The sequence below is a fragment of the Penicillium arizonense genome (genome assembly GCF_001773325.1).
Source record: "Penicillium arizonense strain CBS 141311 chromosome Unknown PENARI_contig026, whole genome shotgun sequence".
In the NCBI taxonomy this organism is placed as follows: Eukaryota; Fungi; Ascomycota; class Eurotiomycetes; order Eurotiales; family Aspergillaceae; genus Penicillium; species Penicillium arizonense.
Genome location: NW_019173303.1, coordinates 158628 through 177502, shown reverse-complemented (window position 1 = coordinate 177502; position 18875 = coordinate 158628). Strand labels below are relative to the sequence as shown.

Sequence of the window (18875 nt, the reverse complement as noted above, 5' to 3'; positions counted from 1 at the left end):
GTTTTGCATTTTTTTTACCCTTTGCATGAAAGAAGGGAGCATGGGGATAAGGTCCTACTGTAGTATACTGTTTACCAATTTTAGTGGAAGGTTTATACAAGAAAAGAACGAGCTCCAATTCGAAGAACGCTCGCTGGTATTTGACTGGGGAATCCAATTAGAGATATACATGAATAGCTCGAACCCAGCCGCAGATGCAAATGCATTACGAGTCGAACTCGTCTCCTCTTATTCCCTGCGACAACCTCTGTTCCATCTGTCTCACGAGGAACTGCGGGACCTGTTCCTGAGTAGCACGGATCGTGACACGATACATCTGAGGTAGAGTTAGTAAGATGATACATTACAGTTAGAAGAACAGCAAAGGGAATAGTAGTACATACCGACTTCTCATAGTTGGGCTCCAGCCGGAGCAGACAGCCGGTCTTACCACCCTCGAATTGGAATACCGAACATCCAACGATGTTCTGAGAGTTTGGATCGACACCGTCCAAGATTTTGAACGATAAGCCCTCGACAATCCTGCGAGTAAATGCCTCGTTGATCGACTTGTTTTTGCCTGTTAACCCAAAAGTCTTCTGTGACTCCAGCGGGTGCCCGCCAATCTGGCGCCATCGCTTGAAGAATTCTTCAGCTGACAGCGCTGAGGATTCCATGTAGCGATGCATCAAGACAGGTAGCTGGAGCGTATATGCTTGCAGCGCACCGGCCAGGTATGAGATACGAATTGTAGGCGCATCCGTGAAAGGGCCATGTGCAGTGCAGAACAGAGTCAGCTGTGTCTGCCCGGAAGCTGCCACTGTTGGCTCTGGCAGGTTCTTGGTGTCGACCTTCAGGTTGGGAGAGGCGGGGTTGTCGACTGTTGTGGTAAGGGACCCGATAGGGTATGTGGACTTGTTTGAGATGTACAATTTGACTACACCCATAGGACCCCGGTACTCTGACCGCAGTCCGACCTGGATCTGGGCATCTTCGAAAAGAACTCCCTCGCGGGAGAAAAACAGGCGGTTGTAGCCAATGTCCCATTCGGGGGTCAGATGAGCGGCACTTGCCATGTTTGGTGCTGGGCCCGAAGGACTGCTGAGATCCAGGCCTGCCAAGTCGCCCGATGCACTTGAACCGGTTGCGTTGGTGGGGGTACCATTAGACCCAGTTCGCGTGCCATGGACGATGGTTGTGAAGGTGCGCTTGAGACCGGTGTTCTGTGCAAGGAGCATTTCCTGTTTGTCTGCATTGGCATCCTTGCCACCAATAACCCAAGCCTTCCTTTCACTAGCACCGGCTGTCTTCTGATGCAGCCGAGAGAGTAGAATGGAAGCCCGCTCGGAGAAGGGAGGCATCTCGTCGCAGACTGTTCGGAGCAGATCGTCTGTGGGGAGGGTCGCCAGCGACAGGTATTCAAATGCTCGCTGTTGCAGTTCAGAATCGGGAGAGTGGCTGTACAGGCGGAAGATTTGCAAAAGCTGAGGTTTGATTTCGGGAAACAGGTTCACAAACTTGACAAACGATGACAGGATCATGGCCCGCGCATTGTCAGAGCTGGAGAACATCTTGGCCTGCAGGGCCAGGAACTGCTCAATAGGGCTTGAGCCTGCGTTTTCGGCGATAAGGTGACCGAACTCGCCCAAGACGTAGCAGCCAATCTTCACCAAACTTTCGTGGCAATCGCTCTTCATGTAGTTTAAGAGAGTGTGTGCTGCGTACGCTTGTAACTCTTCGTTGTTTGTAACGATTTGAATCACTCGTTGCCACACTTCGTCGTTGACATGTTCACCTGCCAGTGAAAGCAGTTTCAATGTCATATCGATGTACCACTGTGCATCTGAGGCGTATTTCTCGGTAAGAATGGCAACCTTCAACACCATTTCCTCTCGAATGGCGTAGTCTGCAGTCTGCAGGTATCGCAAGAGTTCATTGACAATCGGGCCGGCATTACTGGTATCACACATGCTGTACAACAGGTCCAATCCTTTACGTCGGACACTGATGTCACGGTCTCGAAGCGAGCCCAAGATAATGTTCTGGTGCTTTTTAATCGGGTCAAGTGTTTCAGCTCGAGCGGCAAAATGACTCAAAGCGTCCAGACCGAGGTATCGAACGTTGGTCTCGCGAGACTGGATGTATTTGCCCAGGCGGGAGGAGATCTGTAGCATAAGGTTGTGCTCAGAGTCGAGGTGGATGAGGAGGTTGATGGCTTCGAATAGAATTGCATTCTGAGCATTGTTCTGCTGAACATTCTTAGGTGTTTCCATTGCAGCTTGCATCATCTGAGATAGAGACTCTCGGATGATCTGGCGAACATGACTGTCCTCTGTTATAAAAGGTGAGCAACTGAGCAAAAATTGCAAATTGACTGGTCTTACCTGACGGAGGATAGTACTGCAACAGGCGCAGGAACTTGACCTGGATCCATGGGCATGGAACACGGTAGTAGAGGTAATCTGGGGCAATATCATTGTCGACCACGATCCTCTTCAACCGCTGTGCAGCCTTGACATAGCAACCCTTGTATTCCTCTGGCATGTCCTGTGCCAGCGCCATAACCAAAGAGGTAACAGAGAGAGTAACACCCATGTCGGGGTCATCCATAATTGAAATAATTCTCTCAGCCCACTCGTTCCGAACAATACCCGGGTACTTGCGGTACAACCGGAGTAACGTTAAAGCAGCCTTCTTCTTGACAAAAGCCTTGGAAGTCCTAAAAAAACAGTCAGAAACCTAGCAAACCAGGGATCAGATATTGGAACTCACGGCGAGATCAAAAGTCTGTGGACCTCTGTCCCAAGAGCCTCTCCCAGCTCCTTACCACCAACATTAGCTACAGCATGCAATGCCAAGCAGTTATTCAATTCATGATGATCAAGCAGATCCTTCCGAATACTGTTAACAACCAGATGAAGCAGCTCATGCTCTTCATGCAAGAACAACGTAACAGCCAAGTATCCAATCTGCTTCTCAGAGTACTTAGTGGACGAAATCAAGTTAACAGCCTCAAGGTGACCGAAATCAACATCATAGCCCTGGATGTAGACATAGAGCAACTTGCAAACGTATTTTTTCTTCTGGTAGCCGTTCAAATTCCCAGACTTGAATTTCTGTCGGATATTGGCAAGCTCCTTGTTCACGCGCTTTTCTTCCAGTTCGCGCGCACGGGCGTTGCGCAGATCGGCAATGAACTGCACCAGCCCTCGCATCGACGACATGATTGCGGCTTGTGTTTGTAGGTATTGGACCGTCTCGCTATGTAGCCACGAATTTAGATACGAGTGACCGTGATAAGGGCGGTATGGTGGGGTTCAGTTCGAAGGTCGCCCGCGCATGCCACGCGGGATTATCGCCTCAGGGGGTTCGCGATCGGAGGCTCAACGTCACACAACCATGTCCCGGTTACGATGGCAGTTCGGCTAGTGGGCATTGGCCATGCAGGTGATTTGGGAGGGATTCGGAAGGGCTTGTTGGAGCTCGGCGGAAAACAGGGGGTTGAGGTTATGGGAGGGTTCCTGGGATGCTGGTCAGCCGCTGGTGGGACCCGAAGCCACGGATTTGAGCTGGGGTGACAACGTACAAAACAGCCAGTTTAGTGACCCCAGGAGAAATAGGTGAGCAGCAGAGGTGATGAGTCCATCCCCATAAACTTGTCTTTCCTGGGTCACTTCCGCTGTCGATCAGCCAGAGTTCCGCTGTGGCGGTGGTTTCGGAATAATGTTTGGGCGGTGGCTGTGCTGGGAGTATTACTTGCACTCTACAGATCCCTGATCATAATGATTCCGTCAAATGAAAGATGTACGCAGATGCTATAGCGAGGGGTTATGCCCTATTGTGATATTCAGCTCAACCATTCCATTGCTCATCCGCGCACCTCAGAGGAACAAGCTTTTATGAGGCTCGAAATGTACCTATTTTAAGCACGTTCCTATTTAAAAGCCACCCAATCCATTTACATATCCTCTAGGATCCTTAAATTGAATCTGACTCGAATTACCATCTCTGCATAGGTTTTTACTTAAATATTCAGTCAAACAAAAAGAATTAATCTCTCATTTCGTATCTCGTGAGTATCAAACCCCCAAAGCAACTATATGAATGCCCGAACCCAAGACTCCACCAATCCCGCAACAGCAAGGAAAGGAAATGCAACTGGATGGAGACAGCACATCAACCATCAAGCAATAAAAGATAAAACAAAGACCAGATGATTTCTCATCTAAGAGCGGGTAGTGAAATCAACCTCAAGGGCAGACTCGATGCCAGCAACCTTCTCACAGGTGCAGGAAGCTAAAGAAGCAAAGTTAGCAAATCTCATCTACCGATAGTTATGGAGATAGTAGAACAAAACATACCCTGAGGACGGCTGCCGCAAGCACAAGTCTCGCCAGAGATGGCCGCGTTCTCACTGACGGAGCGCTCACAGGTGCACTGGCCAGCGGGGCGGGCGCCTATTTGCATGTTAGTATAGACATCTCTGCAGGAAAATAAAGGTGACTTACGGCAAGAGCAGCGCGGACCGGTCACGGCGTTCTCGGAGGAAGCCTTGTTGCAGCTGCAGTGGAGAGCGCTCTGCTGGCCGCAGGAGCACTTGGCCTGAGCGGCGCAGACACAGCTGCCGTCCTGGGAGGTCTTGCAGCAAGTAGTGGCGGGGTGGACCATGTTGGCGGGTTGGGTGATCAGATGATGAATTTGCAAAGCTGCAACTTTCTATGAGTTGGAGAATTGAGGAGTGAAGATTCAAAGATCTGGAGGCTTTAAATAAGATGAGAAAATGAAAAGAAGATACGTCCTGCTTCTCTCTTATTTATACTGGCTGGATGCGTCAGAGTCAAAGATGGTTGTTAATGACTGTGCTCTGATTGGCTAGCATGGATGGAATCACGTGGTCATATTGTTCATTTGCAGGCTGCTGGTTGGCCGCACTTGGTACACTTCAAATACTCGCCACTTGAGTGGCCAGAGACTGCGGCCTGATTGTGGATGAGTTCAGGCAAAGGGTTGAGGATTACTTTTGTCTTGTTTCTGATTTGATGAGACGGATGTGGATGACCAAGTTGACCCGGTGTGATGTTGGGACTCGGACTCCGGTGCTTTTGCTAGGCTATGCAGGCAAGGGAACTATGATTTAGGTGCATCGGGAGCTCTGACCCGAATGAGTTAAAGATTATAAGCTAATAACGACTCGGAAATTGCATTTGCCAGAAAGACAGGGGATAAGGGAGTGAACAGGTGGTCATTATATATTTTCACATGCTATCTAGTATACTACAGTAGCGGACTGTCCAACCGCTTATTGATATCAGGCAAGCTTTGTGGTACTATCTGGAAATGACCCAGATTAAACCACTACCCAATTATACCATACTCAACAACCCCGACACGATCAATTGTAGAATCACAGAGCTGACATATGAGAATAAAATAAAGATGCAGTTAAAACAGAATATAAGGATAGTATAACACATAGAACAGAAGAAACCCCAAAGAAAACCCATAAAACCAAAGCCAGAAACGCTGTGAAAATGATTAATGATTAAAGCACGCTGATATAGATCAAGGATCCTTGGTTAACCCAGCTAACCAGTTAACCGGAACATGGAGGTAGAGGTGGAGATCGAGATCGAGACATGACAGTAATGAAGTCGATGTCGAAGTCGAAAATTTTGTGTAGATAATGAAAATTGCGCCAGAGAGTATAGAGCGAGGGCATAGCAGACAAGGCTGGCGTCCATGTTTTTGAGCTCATTGCTCCTGTTGCTTCCCTCACTGCTGAATATAGTTAGGATAGTTGTAAGACGAGTTCCCGAATTTGTTTCTCAGAGGGTCCAAAGTTGGCGTTTGCATCTGATCGTGTCCTGCAGGGCCAGACTCAGAAGGGAAAGAGGCGGGAAGGTTCATGCTGGAGGTGTTGGCTTGTGTGTAGGGAATGGCCGAGGGAGTCTCGTATGGGAAGGATCGGTACTCCTGGGGAGCTGAGACTGGAATGTTCTGCATGGTGGACATGGGTCGTCCTTGTGATGGTAGCTGGGAGCCCATTCCCAGCTGGTAATTTTGCGGCTGCGAGCCTGTTTGAAAGTATTTTGTTAGTATTGCTTTTTGTTGGGCTGGTTCATGCCCGGTTGGGAGAAAAGACATACCGAGATTGTTCATGTCGTATGTAATATGTGCCCCCTGTGAGTCGGTTGGGGACACTGAGCCCTCGAAAGTTTGGTGCTGGTCGTAAGGTGCAGCCATGCCATGGTGCCGTGGCATAGAATAGTCCATGGGACGTCTCATATAAGGCAGACCTGGCTGATTTGCCTGAGGTCCTGCGAAGCGATTGGGCATCTGATATGCGTAAGGAGAAGGATGAGCAGAAGCATCGGACAGGCTGCTCGATCTGGTGACAGGGTAATCGTTGCGAATGGTTCTATGTAAATCGTTCATGGAGGCAGAAGCTGCAGGACGGAACATCATGTTCGACTGATTCAGACCGTCATTTCGTCCCGCAGTCGAGGACATGTAGGTTCCTGCGGTCGACGCAGAGCTGAGAGGCGAAACGAGGTACTCGTCTTCATTTGGTCGGGGGAAACATTCAGTACGCAGTGTTCTCAAGGCCCCGAAATCCGGATTTGGGGCTGCGTAGCCTTGTGGAGATGCCACTGGAGTGACACCTGTTGATTTGCCCTCAAAAGGCGTGCGAAGAACTTTTGTGGTATCGAAATCGTCAGGGAGGGCCCGAGATTTAAGCATTCTCTCGCGATCATTCGTGGTCAGACGCTTGAGCTTTGCTCGTCTGTAGAGATGCCCACGTTAACAGAGAACTGAGCAGAGGTGAATAGTGAAGCCCTACCTATTTTGGAACCAGACTTGTACTTGACGAGGAGTCAAACCAGGAATCTCCCTGGAAAGGCGCTCTCGATGAGCAGCATCTGGATGTGCCTGGCGAGTGAACTCGCTCATCAGGAAACGTGTTTGGTTATGTGTTAAACTAAGCCCTAGTCAGCCTCAGATTTCTGTACTTCATCTCAAAGTCTCCTACCGGAATCGCTTCATTTTCTTCTTCTCCAACGACGGCGATCTATTGTTGTCATCGCTCCCCATCATATCCTTATCATCATCAGGCGTCTCCTCTCGTTCGTGCTCATCCCGGTGATCATGTCCAAACGAAGAACCAGCTGTCTCATCAAGATGTCCGGGCCCGACCAGGGGCTGAGCAGGCGAAAAGGGGCGCTGGTTGATACTGGGTATCTCCAACTTGACCCGCGGTAGCATATCCTGTTTCGCAGCTTCTAGCCTGTGGTTGACCCTATCCCGAGATGGGATTTCTCCCGCGTACGCCGGACCAGACATACCCATGGACGAGGACGGGTTATTCAAGGCATTCTCAGCCTTGAAACCAGCCGGTTGCATCTCCGCAGGACGTCCAGAAGCAAAAGAAACAGGACCGGGAATACCGGGCTCCTTCTCCCTCACAGAGTAATGGGGGGAGATCGTCCTTCCTAGAGAGAGTCTCTCGCTGTTCCGGGACAGATGAGATGAGACTGCAGACAGGGGCGAAGGGACTGGCGTAGATAATGCAGGCAACCAAAGGCAAGGACCGCCGACTGACATGATAGAATCGACTTGAGTCCTTGACCACGAAGATTTTCAAGAATCTCAAGGCAAAGGATCAGCACGTCAGAGAAACCTGGCAATCAGAAAGTACTAATAACGGCCCTTAGATGAGACGGTGGGTCTGATCGAAATACCGGGGCGCTTGCGTAAAGGAAGGGATTCTTCAATTAAACGGAGTAAAGGGTGAAGCGTGTTCCAGACTATACTGCTGGAGAGAAAGAGAGGGGTGATGGGCGCCAACTGATGTGTGTCAGAAGAACCGGCGTGCAGCAGTCCAGAAGGAAAAAGAGATGGCCCAAACGAAGAGGCGGGACACTTGATTTCCTCTGAATCTGAGATCGTTTCTGATGAGCTTTACGCGGCTTGTACGGAGTACATGTAAGAGAAGGGCATCCACCAGGGTGAGAAGTCTGGTACCTGGCAATGTCGTTAGACCAGGGGAGATAATCCCAAACGTGAGAGGCAAATCCAACAAGGCTCAATAGCCAAGCGAGGACAAGGGCGGAGGTAGTGGAAATAGGTGTCGGGATAGGATATTAAACGGACGCCCACTATGCTCCAAGGGTCCACAAGTATAGTCACAGGGCCCGGGAAAAGACCAGTATGCAGAATACCTCCGGCTTTCTTTCCTTTGAAGATATGAATTGCGCAGTGAAAAGTATTGTGATTAGGTCGATCCCAACGGTCGTAACGGGTCCGATGAAAGCCAAAAGAGACACCAAAACAGGGAAATGCACAAGGTACGACACCCAACGATCACTGAAAGGGTGGGGGGAAAGACTACATGTGTTAAGAGCACCACAGATGCGATCACTCCGATCTGTTTACTGAAGATCCCACACCGAACGGTCAATAGCGCCGTCACCGTATCAGACACAGGTTACAGATGCGTAAAGAAATGATACATAAAACAGCTAGTAGTATCACTAAAAGGATCGTCTTCGGAGAATAAAACCATAGCCTCAGATCCATTACCCATATCCGGCCTAAAGGCTTTCTAGAAGATCCAAAAAAAAAGAAAAATATACCAAGTACGGGGTAATACTGGAGTCGTGCTCAGAGCCACCTCTCCATAAAGGCCACGGCCGAATCTTCCAGGACGCATGGATCTGTGGCAAATCGTCTGCCCCGAGCTGAACGGCCTGGAAATATCCGGAGCAATTCAGCTCAGACAAGTCTGGACAAGGAAGAAAGAAGTATGGGTCCAGCGGAGTTCGGCTCGGACGAGAGAGAAACAACCAGCTACTTATAGTTGTTTCTCACATCTTTACACTGCCGGATTGCATGATACATGGTACAGGTATATGGGATTCGATCTCCCGGGATCTGGAGAAAAGAGAAAAAGGCGAGAAAAAAGCCAAACAAAAAAGCCCGACACCATTTGCATGGGTCATCAGCCAACCGTAGACGAAAGACCCTTGCTCGGCCGGAACTCGCAGACCATGTGGAAGTATGTGGCGTGGTGGGATCCGTAAGCGGCACCCTAAGCCGCCGGACCCTCGCTATCGATCAGAGATGACCACTCAGCACGCTGCCCGCCACACTCCATCGTGAATGGATAGAGAGGTAGGTCAAGTGGAGTTACCGGGATTGTAAGACCAAAACAAAAATGAAAAATAAATATGCAAATATGCAAATATGCAAATATTCAATCCAATTGCAATGCTGCATGAAGTATGACTGGGAGAGCCTCATTGGCGACACTGGCGAGCTCTGAAACGGGTCCAAGTTACATGTATTAGCGGCAAAACAGGGATTATATACTACCCTTCAATTCTAGTGCTAACCGTTGTAAAATCCCGTCCGAAAGAATTTCGATAGTTCCTAGTTCCTGTAGAAGCGGCGTTGGCCCTAGCAGGAAAGACCACCTAGCGGACCATGCGCAGAGACAGGGAGGGCGAAAATCATCCGTTACCCGTTAGGGGGCAATGACTGTCGACTTTGACCATGGCTCGGTAGATGTCTCCTGAAATCTCCACAACATGAAACAATTCGGGTCGCAGGTGAAATGAGTAAAAAGATCTTGCAGTTACTGTGGACCAGAACTTGCCTCGGGAATACCGAATAGACTGCGGGTACTCGTACATGCACAGTATAAGTTAGTCCACCGGGTTTTTACTCCCTTCTCATAGGTGCCACAAACTCAGCCACGCCACATGATACGGGCAGAATACAGAGTACAGTGTACATGTAAGTACTCCGTACAATGACATACAGTGTATAAGTGGAGTGCATCTCATGGTTCCCCGTATATATCCAACGTGGAGCATTGCAATGCAGCCTTGATGGGTCTCGGAGGAGAAAACTCGGAACCGTTGGACTTCGATCCCGAATCAGAGTCCACAGAGCTGATTCGCTACGGCCGAAACGGCGACGATCGCTTCATCATTGACCTCTTTTCCCTTTCAAGGAATATGGCCAAACTCTGGCTTGGGAAATGAAATAACGTCAAAGAGACAGCCACGCGGAACTATCCGCCTACAGTACATGGTCCAGACAGGAAAATTGTACGGTGTGGGGGGAATCAGATCGAGGTGATCGAAGAGCAACTTTAATTCCCTAACATGTTATAGCCCTTTCATTTCGCTTCATTGCTTACACGTCGTGTGGGTGACGCAAGCCGATCTCTTGGCTCGGATGGAGTGGCCTTTTTTTCTCCCCTGCGGCAAAATGGGCCGACGGCCTGCAGGACTATGAAAGGTAAATAATCAATAATCAATAATGTGAGAATGTGAGAATGTGCAATGTGTTCAGATAGGCGTGAATATATACGTATTCGTACCCGTTCCCATTACCTGATTCATATTAGTTAGATAGCTTTGTCCTGAATCACACGAGTTAGATAGCTTTGTCCAGTCAAATTGCTTGTCCTAACACTAATCGGGTCGAACTATACCCATGGACGTCACGGTCTGAGAAAGCAGGGTCAATTGGATTTCCATGGTTAACATCTCTAGCTATACTAATTCGGAAGAAGTTGCGAATTCAGCACTAGTCTGGTGGAACATTTCGAGTGTATAAGACATGCCAGATCGAAAACATGAAAACCACGCAGTCTAAGCCTCTACATGTATGTAGCGGGTTCCACCGTGGAGACCAAACTCAACGCTTGTGTCTGATTGTGAAGTTACGTGTGCTTTTGTATACTTTAGTGTTAACCTATACAGTTTGTTCCTGAAGCTCTGTGCGTCTGTGTGTCTCAACCTACCTGCCTCTAGCTTTTCTTGGTTTCTCTAGCTTCCCATGCGAACTACCACTCAGATCAAGTCAATGGACGCGAAGGATTTTCCTACCGGAGTTTCTGCCGGAGTTTACCTCAAAGAGGGGGCCAAAATATGAGCGATGTGTCCACTTCTGGAACTAATGCTGTTCGATGTTTTTCCTAAAGTTCCTAAACTCGTGGGCTCCTTTTTTCTCTGCCTTTTAGTCTAGTGTTTTTTTAGTCTTTCCTCTTTTTTCTCTCTCTCTTTTTTATTTTTAATTTTTTAATTTTTCCAGGCACCGACTTTACTGTTCTGACACAGAAGCCACTTAATCTTCCTTAGCCTGGCAAGTGAAACATGGCTGTGACGGTTCGGGCGGCCCAACCATGCCACTGGCAATTCCTCCGGAGATAGAACATTCTGGATGGACATATCAATTTGGGATTATTAGATGGGATTTACACTTTGACTGGCTCTTTAGTGATGCTACATCATGCAGGAACCTTTCCCAAAAGTCATTTCTATTAGAGTTGCCGATCAGCTAAAGAATCTTAGTCTCCACGTCGGTAGCTAATTTTTCCAGATGTGGTCCTTGGTCTCTGGCCCCATTCGCCCCACGGGTACAGGTACAGGTACTGTATGAAGATTTATTCTTTCTGCTAGTGGCGGCGCTTCCGGACTAAGCTGCCCACTCCCCTGTTAGCCCCACGGAGATGTCGGACTCGGATTGAAAGAAGCCGCCGTGCCGCCGGCCACCTGGTGTTCGGTCTTGATCGGCATATGCCCTGGTATTCTGGATAGGGGTATTGTTATGTTGAGGACCTTGTAAAGGGGTTCTTGAATGCATCCGATGAATATGCGAAGATTGAATAACGGTCAGGTTGCATTGGCGTCCCGAGAGAATCTGATATTCGAATTCGGTTAAAAAAAGTGCAGATCGACCCGAGGCGGTAAATGAAGCTGATAGCATGGACAATGCAGGTGCACGGATGTGGTAATGTCAGTTCCAAGGCCTTGCACGAGCGCCGTGATATCGATGCATGAGATCCTGCAAGTTGCTGGATAATTTGGGTGTGGCTGACCACGGCGTTATGGAGACAGACGTAGTCCATTGGGGGATTTTGTCCGAGCAAAGGAGGTCAAAGCCATGAGGTGCCATGTAGTGTACAGTACCAGTCCAACAAATATCTCTTTAGCCACAGGCTCGCTTTAGGTGGCAGGGTCCTCTTTCGAGGCGCTAGAGGCGGCAAGGGCCTCTTCATTGTTCGCAGCGCTCGGGTCCTGCTTTTCTTCGCTGATGACGTCGTTGTTCCCAGCGGATGTATCCTGAGCTCCATTCACGTCCTGGGGGACTTCCTTGGCTTTGCTAGATTGTTCATTGGGAACGGGATCCTCTTTCGCAGTGGGCGTATCCTGGGCCCCATCCAAGCCTTGAAGAGAACCCTTGGCACTATCAGGTCGCTCGTCACGAGTACTCTGCTCATTCGGCTCCTGCTCATTCGGCTCTTCGCCGTGGTGGGGAATGCCGTCGGTTGTAGGACTCTCGAACAAGACTTGAAGTTTATTTCCGTCTCCGATCTTGTCGAACGCAGCGAGTTTGCCTTTCGCAGAGAGACGAAGAATCCGCCAGGATTTACTGGCCTTAGCGTTGACTGCAATCTCCTTATCTTCGTCGGTCATCGCCATGTCAATGTCCATTTCGTCGTCCATGATACCCTTCAGGAACGAATCTGCGGTGGGAACGCTGTATCGATCAGGCTGCTTGAGACGTTCAATGTTGACCAAGGCCTCGCTGTCCGCGAGAAACTTGAGATCGAGAGATCCCATCGGTGAGGGACGGATGCGCTTGTTCGCATAAGCTTTGGTGGCATGCTCGCGGGAAGTCTTGTATTCCGCCACCGAGATGGCTGGTCGTTCAATCAATGGACAACCCTCAGCTTTCCAACGCACCCAGTTCTTGTCTCGAGACAGCACGGTATTCACCATTCGATAGTAAAACATGCCACCAGGACCTTGCTGCAGATATCCTTCAATGCTCTTTCTCATATTCACTGCCCACTTCGTGTCCTCTTCGTTGAGGGTAAAGCCATAAAGTACTGATTTGTTTGTCGCATCGGTTAGGCGTGTTTTGGACTTGGATGTCAGAGAAAGTACAAAGTCGAGAAGAATGAGAGCCTGGACGAGAACATGGCGCCTGAACGCAGTGTCACTGACTTCAAGATCGAACAGATCCCGGCTTGTCAGATATTTCGGGTTAAAGCTGCTAGCGACTTCAGCACCATCCGCAATGCGCTTGCGCTTGTTCGACTTCCGTGCATCTTCCGAAGCTCGGGCAGCGCTCTGGTTTTCGATTTCCGTGTTAATGTTCTTGAACGCAGATAGTGTCGCTTCCAGTCCAGCTTTGAAAGACGCAAACCGTTCAGAGTCGAACACTTTGCTTGGTGCTGAGAAATAAGCCTGGAGGCTCCAGAAAACGGGGTAGAGCGCATCCAAGTCAACATCCTCTTTGCTGCTTGATTTTTTCTCATCACCCTCAGAAACAACAACCTTGGGAACTCTGCCTCCTAGTTCAGAAGGGCTTTCGGTCTGGCCCGCTTCTGCGTCTCCGGGCGTCGCAACTTCAGTCCCCTCACTCATCGTTGTGTCTTGTGAAGGTGGTTTCGTAAACTGCTTCGCAATGTCGTCGAAGGTAGTGACGTTCTCAGAGTGAAATTCGCCTCGAAGGTTGACCGAACTTTTATCTCCAAGCGGGAAACTCTGGAAGAGGTAGATGAACACCCGGCCACAGAATACTGTATCTTCTGCGCGCGAAAGCCGGCGAAGAAGTTCGTTGCAGGATCGTAGGATAATCAAGCTTTTCTGTTTGAAGTGTTTCTTTGCGGAGTTAGGTTTGCGATAGGATAGACATATGGAAGGCATTGCGCACCTTGGTATTCCTCTCCCTTCGAGACTCTAAGTAGTCAAAGACTTTGCGGCAACCATCGATGGTTTGGCTATCCAGAAGCTCTTCGATGAGCCAGAAGATAAGGCCGGGTTCGCATTGTTCTGAGGGATGTTAGCCGTGTAAACTGCGCAGGGCGGAGGAGCGTGGCTGACCATTATCGGAGAAGATTGAGACAACATCGAGAAGGTTCCAGATATGGATGAAAGCAGGATCGTCAATAGAAGTAGAAGCCTGGTGCAAATCGCCAAGTTAGATATATCCGCAGAGCGCGAGCTAGATTGGCCATACCAAGAGGTGATAGAACTTCTGGCGAAACGCGATTTCAACAGCCGCAGGCCTGGTTTGCTGATTCAGGTATTTGATGGCTTCTTCATCCTGAGGCAAAGGTTTCCAGATCGTCTCGCCCAGGTGTGCTTCGGTCAATGGGGGTTCGATCTGCTTGTCGAGCTTGACCTGCGCGGCGCGATCCAGGAGGCTGTCCACCAGTCTTTTATAGATCTGGACACCGGCAACACCCGCATTTTCCATCTTCTTAAATGGCAGAGGAGCAGATGGGTGGTTGTAAGGCGTGAAAGGGGGGAAACAGAAAGTGAGATTGGAGTGAAGACTGGGCGGAGTGAAGCGCGGCGGAGACCAAAGCCAAGACTTTTCGAAAAAGCTCCCCCAGCTTCAACTCTTGATGTTCCCGAAGTGCGCCAATCCACCCCACGTCACTTAACCAACCCCAATCAATCAGGTTAAGGGATTATTGACACCTGCGATGGCGCAGAGTCTTGATACCAGGCCAACGGTGGTGGACTTTCGCGACGATAGCCCGTGGGTGCAGCTGGCCAAGGCCAACTGGTCGAACGTGAAGGTCCGCAAGGCCAAACCAGATGTCATCAAGAAGCAATTGTACGATCCTCTGGAAGCGGAGGCCTTCAACAGTCGCACGCTTTTGATCCTGGAGAATCTGAATGTCCTGGAGAAGTACGATTACTATTTAATCTCGTGATTGCCGCAGGGCTATTGACTGACTGGTTACCAGGTACTTGTGGCCGACCTACACCGAGGATGCTTCAAATCACCATGTTCTATTGATCGCCTTGATTGTCAGCGTCAAGCATCGCGAACACTTGCCGATATGGGGTGAGTCAATGCGACTACAGTCGAGTCTTCCAGCGGCTGACAAGTGCAGATATCTTCTCCGACCGTGCCGACGACTTCTCGAATCTTTTCCACCGAATCCTGTCAATGAGCATTGATCACTCCCTTCCGACACGTTCTAAACTCGCCATCATCTCCTTCGTTATCAGCGCCTTCCAGTCACTCGAGAATGTTCTGATTCGGAAAGAATGTGCTCCTCTGGTTTCTATCTCGATATGGCACAACCTGGCTAGCGATGAAACGAGGGACCGCATTATCGCCAAGGCACCTACACTGAAAAAGGCATGGAGGGCCTCTGGGAAGCGATATGAGGCTGGAGACGAAGCTGCCAAAGCAAAAATGCGCTTTGAGCGCTCATGGCTGTACACCATGCTTCTAGATTTCCTACAGAGGCTGAATGGGCCTGAAAAGGAACAGACCGAGAACCTCTTGTACTGCGAGCGCTTCCTTGAGCTCTTGGTTGACCTTGAAAGTCAGCTCCCCACTCGGCGATATGTGAATACACTGCTCAAGGATCTCAATCTTTTGCCAGTTATTCGCCTTTCTCAGCTATACCGCGCGCCTGAGAACGCTCTGCTTCGTGACTTCCATGGCCTTCTGAAGCACTTCGTCGAATTTGCGATTGATGATTACTCAGGTGAAGCTCTCTCCCCGCAGGGAGTTTATGACTTGCATTGCCGGGAACTGGCTCAATTGCAAAGAACCTCTATGAAGTTCTTCAAAGACAAACTCACTATTCTAGCACTTTCCAACCTCGGGTCAATTGAGCAGCGATCTGACCTGGAGGGACAGCTCTCATCTCTGGATGAGGCAGAACTCCAGAGCCTGTGCTCTCACCTTGGATTCCGCACAAACTATCCAAAATCCGCGAACATCAATCCAGACCGCCAATTCTACCTGGAAGTTTTGGGCTCTTTTTATGAGCGCAAGGTACCATTCCAGGAGGCAGTAGAGAAGATGAGCCCACTACCTACAGAAGAAAACCTATACGACCCAGCACTGTTAAGGAATGAGACATACGATGGATCAAGGCCGTTGGCTATTCCGAAGTTGAACCTTCAGTACCTGAGTCTGGGAGATTTCCTGTGGCGCTCGTTCTTGCTGTACCGATCAGAGGCATTCTTCCAAATCCGCAAGGACATGGAGTCTGTCGTCAAACGCATGCAGCCAAAAACATCTCGTGACGGAAGCTTAAACTTCGAGGGATTCTCTCGAATGGCCATTCCAATCTCGAAGCCTGCTATAATTGATGTTGCACCTCCGAAGGTCGGCGCAACAAACCCGGCGTTTGTTCGCGCAGAGATTGCCATCGAGGTGGGAAGACTTGCAGACACTGTGAGGAAAGAATGGGACTCACTTCGTCCCGATGATGTTGTGTACCTATTAGCTGTTCAGTCCGGCCCTGGTCAGCTCAGAGAGAATGGGTCTGAGAGCCCTCGGATGACCCATCTTCGAACGGCGGAAATTGTACAAGTGCTCGATGAACAAGGTCGCGCACTGCGTCAGCAACCGGGTCAAATCAATGGTTACCAATCTCGACCCCGGATCAGGAGACTGATTGTCCACTTGGATGCTGCTGCGTTCAAAGCTGACAAGGACAATCAAGCCCACGGCAAACCGGATGTTTACCCCCTGATTAACGTGGTTGCACGGAGAAAAGGCAGAGAGAATAACTTCAAGTCAATTCTTCAGACGATGCAAAAGCTCATTGTCTCTGATATGACACTTCCCTCCTGGCTCCAAGACATCTTTTTGGGCTATGGTGACCCCGCTGGTGCTAAGTACACGCAGCTTCCAAACCGACTCCGGACTGTTGACTTCCGGGACACCCTCCTAGACTGGACTCATCTGGTTGAGAGCTTCCCGGGAATTGAACCCTCCGCAGCTGAGAACTCGAGCTTTGGCCCACCTTACGTTCTTGAATATGTTGATCAAGAGCCAGCGGCAGAACCCCCCGCACCAAAAAAGCGACGCCGTGAGCAAGCCCAGGAGGCAGAGTCGGGCCCCAGTGCTATGCGCGTTTCCACTTACAAGCCGCCCAACCCCGGCCCTTACCCAGTTGATGCACCTAAGCTGAACCAAGTGCGATTTACTCCTGCCCAGGTGGAGGCAATTGCATCTGGGACCCAGCCGGGGCTCACCGTGATTGTGGGACCTCCCGGCACTGGAAAGACAGATGTTACGACACAAATCATCAACAATATTTACCACAATTTCCCCAATGAACGGACATTGCTCATCGCGCACAGCAACCAGGCACTCAACCAACTTTTCCAGAAGATCGTCGCTCTTGACATTGATGAGCGCCATTTGTTGCGACTGGGCCACGGTGAGGAGGAATTAGACACAGAGTCCAACTACAGCAAGCATGGACGTGTTGAATCTTTCCTTGACAACCGCAATTATTATCTTTCAGAAGTGATGCGCTTGGCTGCATCACTTGGGATTGAGGGTGCGCATGGAAACTCATGTGAGACTGCAGGATACTTCAACACAGTCTACATCCAACCGACGTGGGCCAAGTTCTGGGACCGAGCCAACTCCGAAGAGGTATCGACCGAGGACATTGTTGCTTCGTTCCCATTCCAATCGTACTTTGCAAATGCTCCTCAGCCTCTCTTTGAAGCTGGAGCTACCAAGGAAGCGATCGTCGACACTGCTTCGGGTTGCCAACGTCACATTGCTCGGATCTTCTCAGAACTGGAGGACATTCGGCCATTCGAGATCTTGAGACAACCTCGCGACAAGGCAAACTACCTGCTGATCAAGGAGGCCCGCGTTGTTGCAATGACGTCGACACATGCAGCCATGCGCCGGCAAGAAATCGCTGATCTAGGCTTCCACTATGACAACGTAGTTATGGAAGAAGCCGCGCAGATCACCGAAGTCGAAAGTTTCATTCCCAACGCTCTGCAGAACATGAAGAATGGCGAGCTTCCTCTCAAGCGCGTTGTTCTCTGTGGTGATCACTACCAGAACTCCCCGGTCATCCAGAACATGGCTTTCCGTCAATACGCTCATTTCGAGCAGAGTCTCTTCTTGCGACTGGCACGCCTAGGTGTGCCTGTCATCAACCTGGACAAGCAAGGTCGTGCACGATCAAGCATCGCAGAGCTCTTCCGCTGGCGGTATAAGGAACTTGGCGATCTCCCAATCGTCGAGACTGGTGAGTACCAGCTGGCCAATGCTGGTTTCCAGTTCGACTACCAGTTCATCAATGTCCCTGACTACCAAGGATCTGGAGAGCGTGAGCCAACTCCTCATTTCATTCAGAACCTTGGTGAAGCGGAGTACGCTGTGGCCATGTATCAATATATGCGCTTGCTGGGCTATCCTGCTTCTAAGATCTCAATCTTGGCGACGTATGCTGGACAGACCGCTCTGATCCGTGATGTTTTGGGTCACCGCTGCGGCAAGAACCCCATGTTTGGAATGCCCAAGATCGTTACCACAGTGGACCGGTACCAAGGAGAGCAGAACGATTGTATGTTACCCCGAAGGCATCTTTTCTTGGTGCCATAAAACGTCACCGCAAACAGTTCTTCTAACATATAATCTAGACGTGATTCTCTCTCTCACCCGTACCCGCAGTGTCGGATACCTGCGCGACGTGCGCCGTCTAACCGTTGCCTTATCCCGTGCTCGCCTGGGACTTTACGTCCTAGGCCGCCGAGAAGTGTTCGAGTCATGCTACGAGCTCAAGCCTGCCTTTGATCTTCTTTTGCAGCGTCCTGATAAGCTCATGCTGGCACCTGGCGAGATGTTCCCGACAACACGGGCTGCTGATGCCACTGTTGAAGGTACACCTATGGAAGGTGTTGAGCATCTTGGTCAATATGTTTTCGAGATGACCCAGGCTAAGGTGAAGGCTATGGGTGATGGTGATATCACCATGGACACAACGCCAGAGGGCGAGGAAGACCTTCTGGATGGAGATGAGGCTATGGGTGCTGAAGATGATTATGGCGATGAGGATATTGTATGATCTAGATTTTGCA

General features: G+C 49.8%; 5 protein-coding genes across 5 annotated transcripts; 1 reads left to right on the top strand and 4 right to left on the bottom strand.

The window, feature by feature from the left end:
- Positions 1 to 205: 205 nt before the first annotated feature.
- Positions 206 to 3203, bottom strand: PENARI_c026G08812 (AP-2 complex subunit alpha; the record flags this gene model as incomplete). Its single annotated transcript, XM_022635989.1, has 4 exons — positions 206 to 316; positions 384 to 2311; positions 2364 to 2698; positions 2752 to 3203. 4 exons carry the CDS (start codon positions 3201 to 3203, stop codon positions 206 to 208), a joined length of 2826 nt encoding a protein of 941 aa, XP_022484126.1.
- A 1001-nt stretch (positions 3204 to 4204) lies between these two features.
- PENARI_c026G06593 (putative copper resistance protein Crd2) lies at positions 4205 to 4647 on the bottom strand (the record flags this gene model as incomplete). Its single annotated transcript, XM_022635962.1, has 3 exons — positions 4205 to 4275; positions 4341 to 4436; positions 4488 to 4647. The coding sequence occupies 3 exons, from the start codon at positions 4645 to 4647 to the stop codon at positions 4205 to 4207; spliced, it is 327 nt and encodes a 108-aa protein (XP_022484170.1).
- A 1104-nt stretch (positions 4648 to 5751) lies between these two features.
- PENARI_c026G01173 (homeobox domain-containing protein) lies at positions 5752 to 7581 on the bottom strand (the record flags this gene model as incomplete). Its single annotated transcript, XM_022635892.1, has 4 exons — positions 5752 to 6053; positions 6126 to 6763; positions 6821 to 6958; positions 7010 to 7581. The coding sequence occupies 4 exons, from the start codon at positions 7579 to 7581 to the stop codon at positions 5752 to 5754; spliced, it is 1650 nt and encodes a 549-aa protein (XP_022484229.1).
- Positions 7582 to 11996: 4415 nt separating this feature from the next.
- PENARI_c026G10550 (THO complex subunit THO1/HPR1) lies at positions 11997 to 14259 on the bottom strand (the record flags this gene model as incomplete). The annotated part of the gene is made up of 4 exons (XM_022636003.1): positions 11997 to 13661; positions 13714 to 13832; positions 13884 to 13962; positions 14020 to 14259. 4 exons carry the CDS (start codon positions 14257 to 14259, stop codon positions 11997 to 11999), a joined length of 2103 nt encoding a protein of 700 aa, XP_022484164.1.
- Positions 14260 to 14491: 232 nt separating this feature from the next.
- On the top strand, positions 14492 to 18862 carry PENARI_c026G03478 (RNA helicase aquarius; the record flags this gene model as incomplete). The annotated part of the gene is made up of 4 exons (XM_022635921.1): positions 14492 to 14700; positions 14759 to 14859; positions 14909 to 18361; positions 18438 to 18862. 4 exons carry the CDS (start codon positions 14492 to 14494, stop codon positions 18860 to 18862), a joined length of 4188 nt encoding a protein of 1395 aa, XP_022484243.1.
- Between the last annotated feature and the right edge of the window lie 13 nt (positions 18863 to 18875).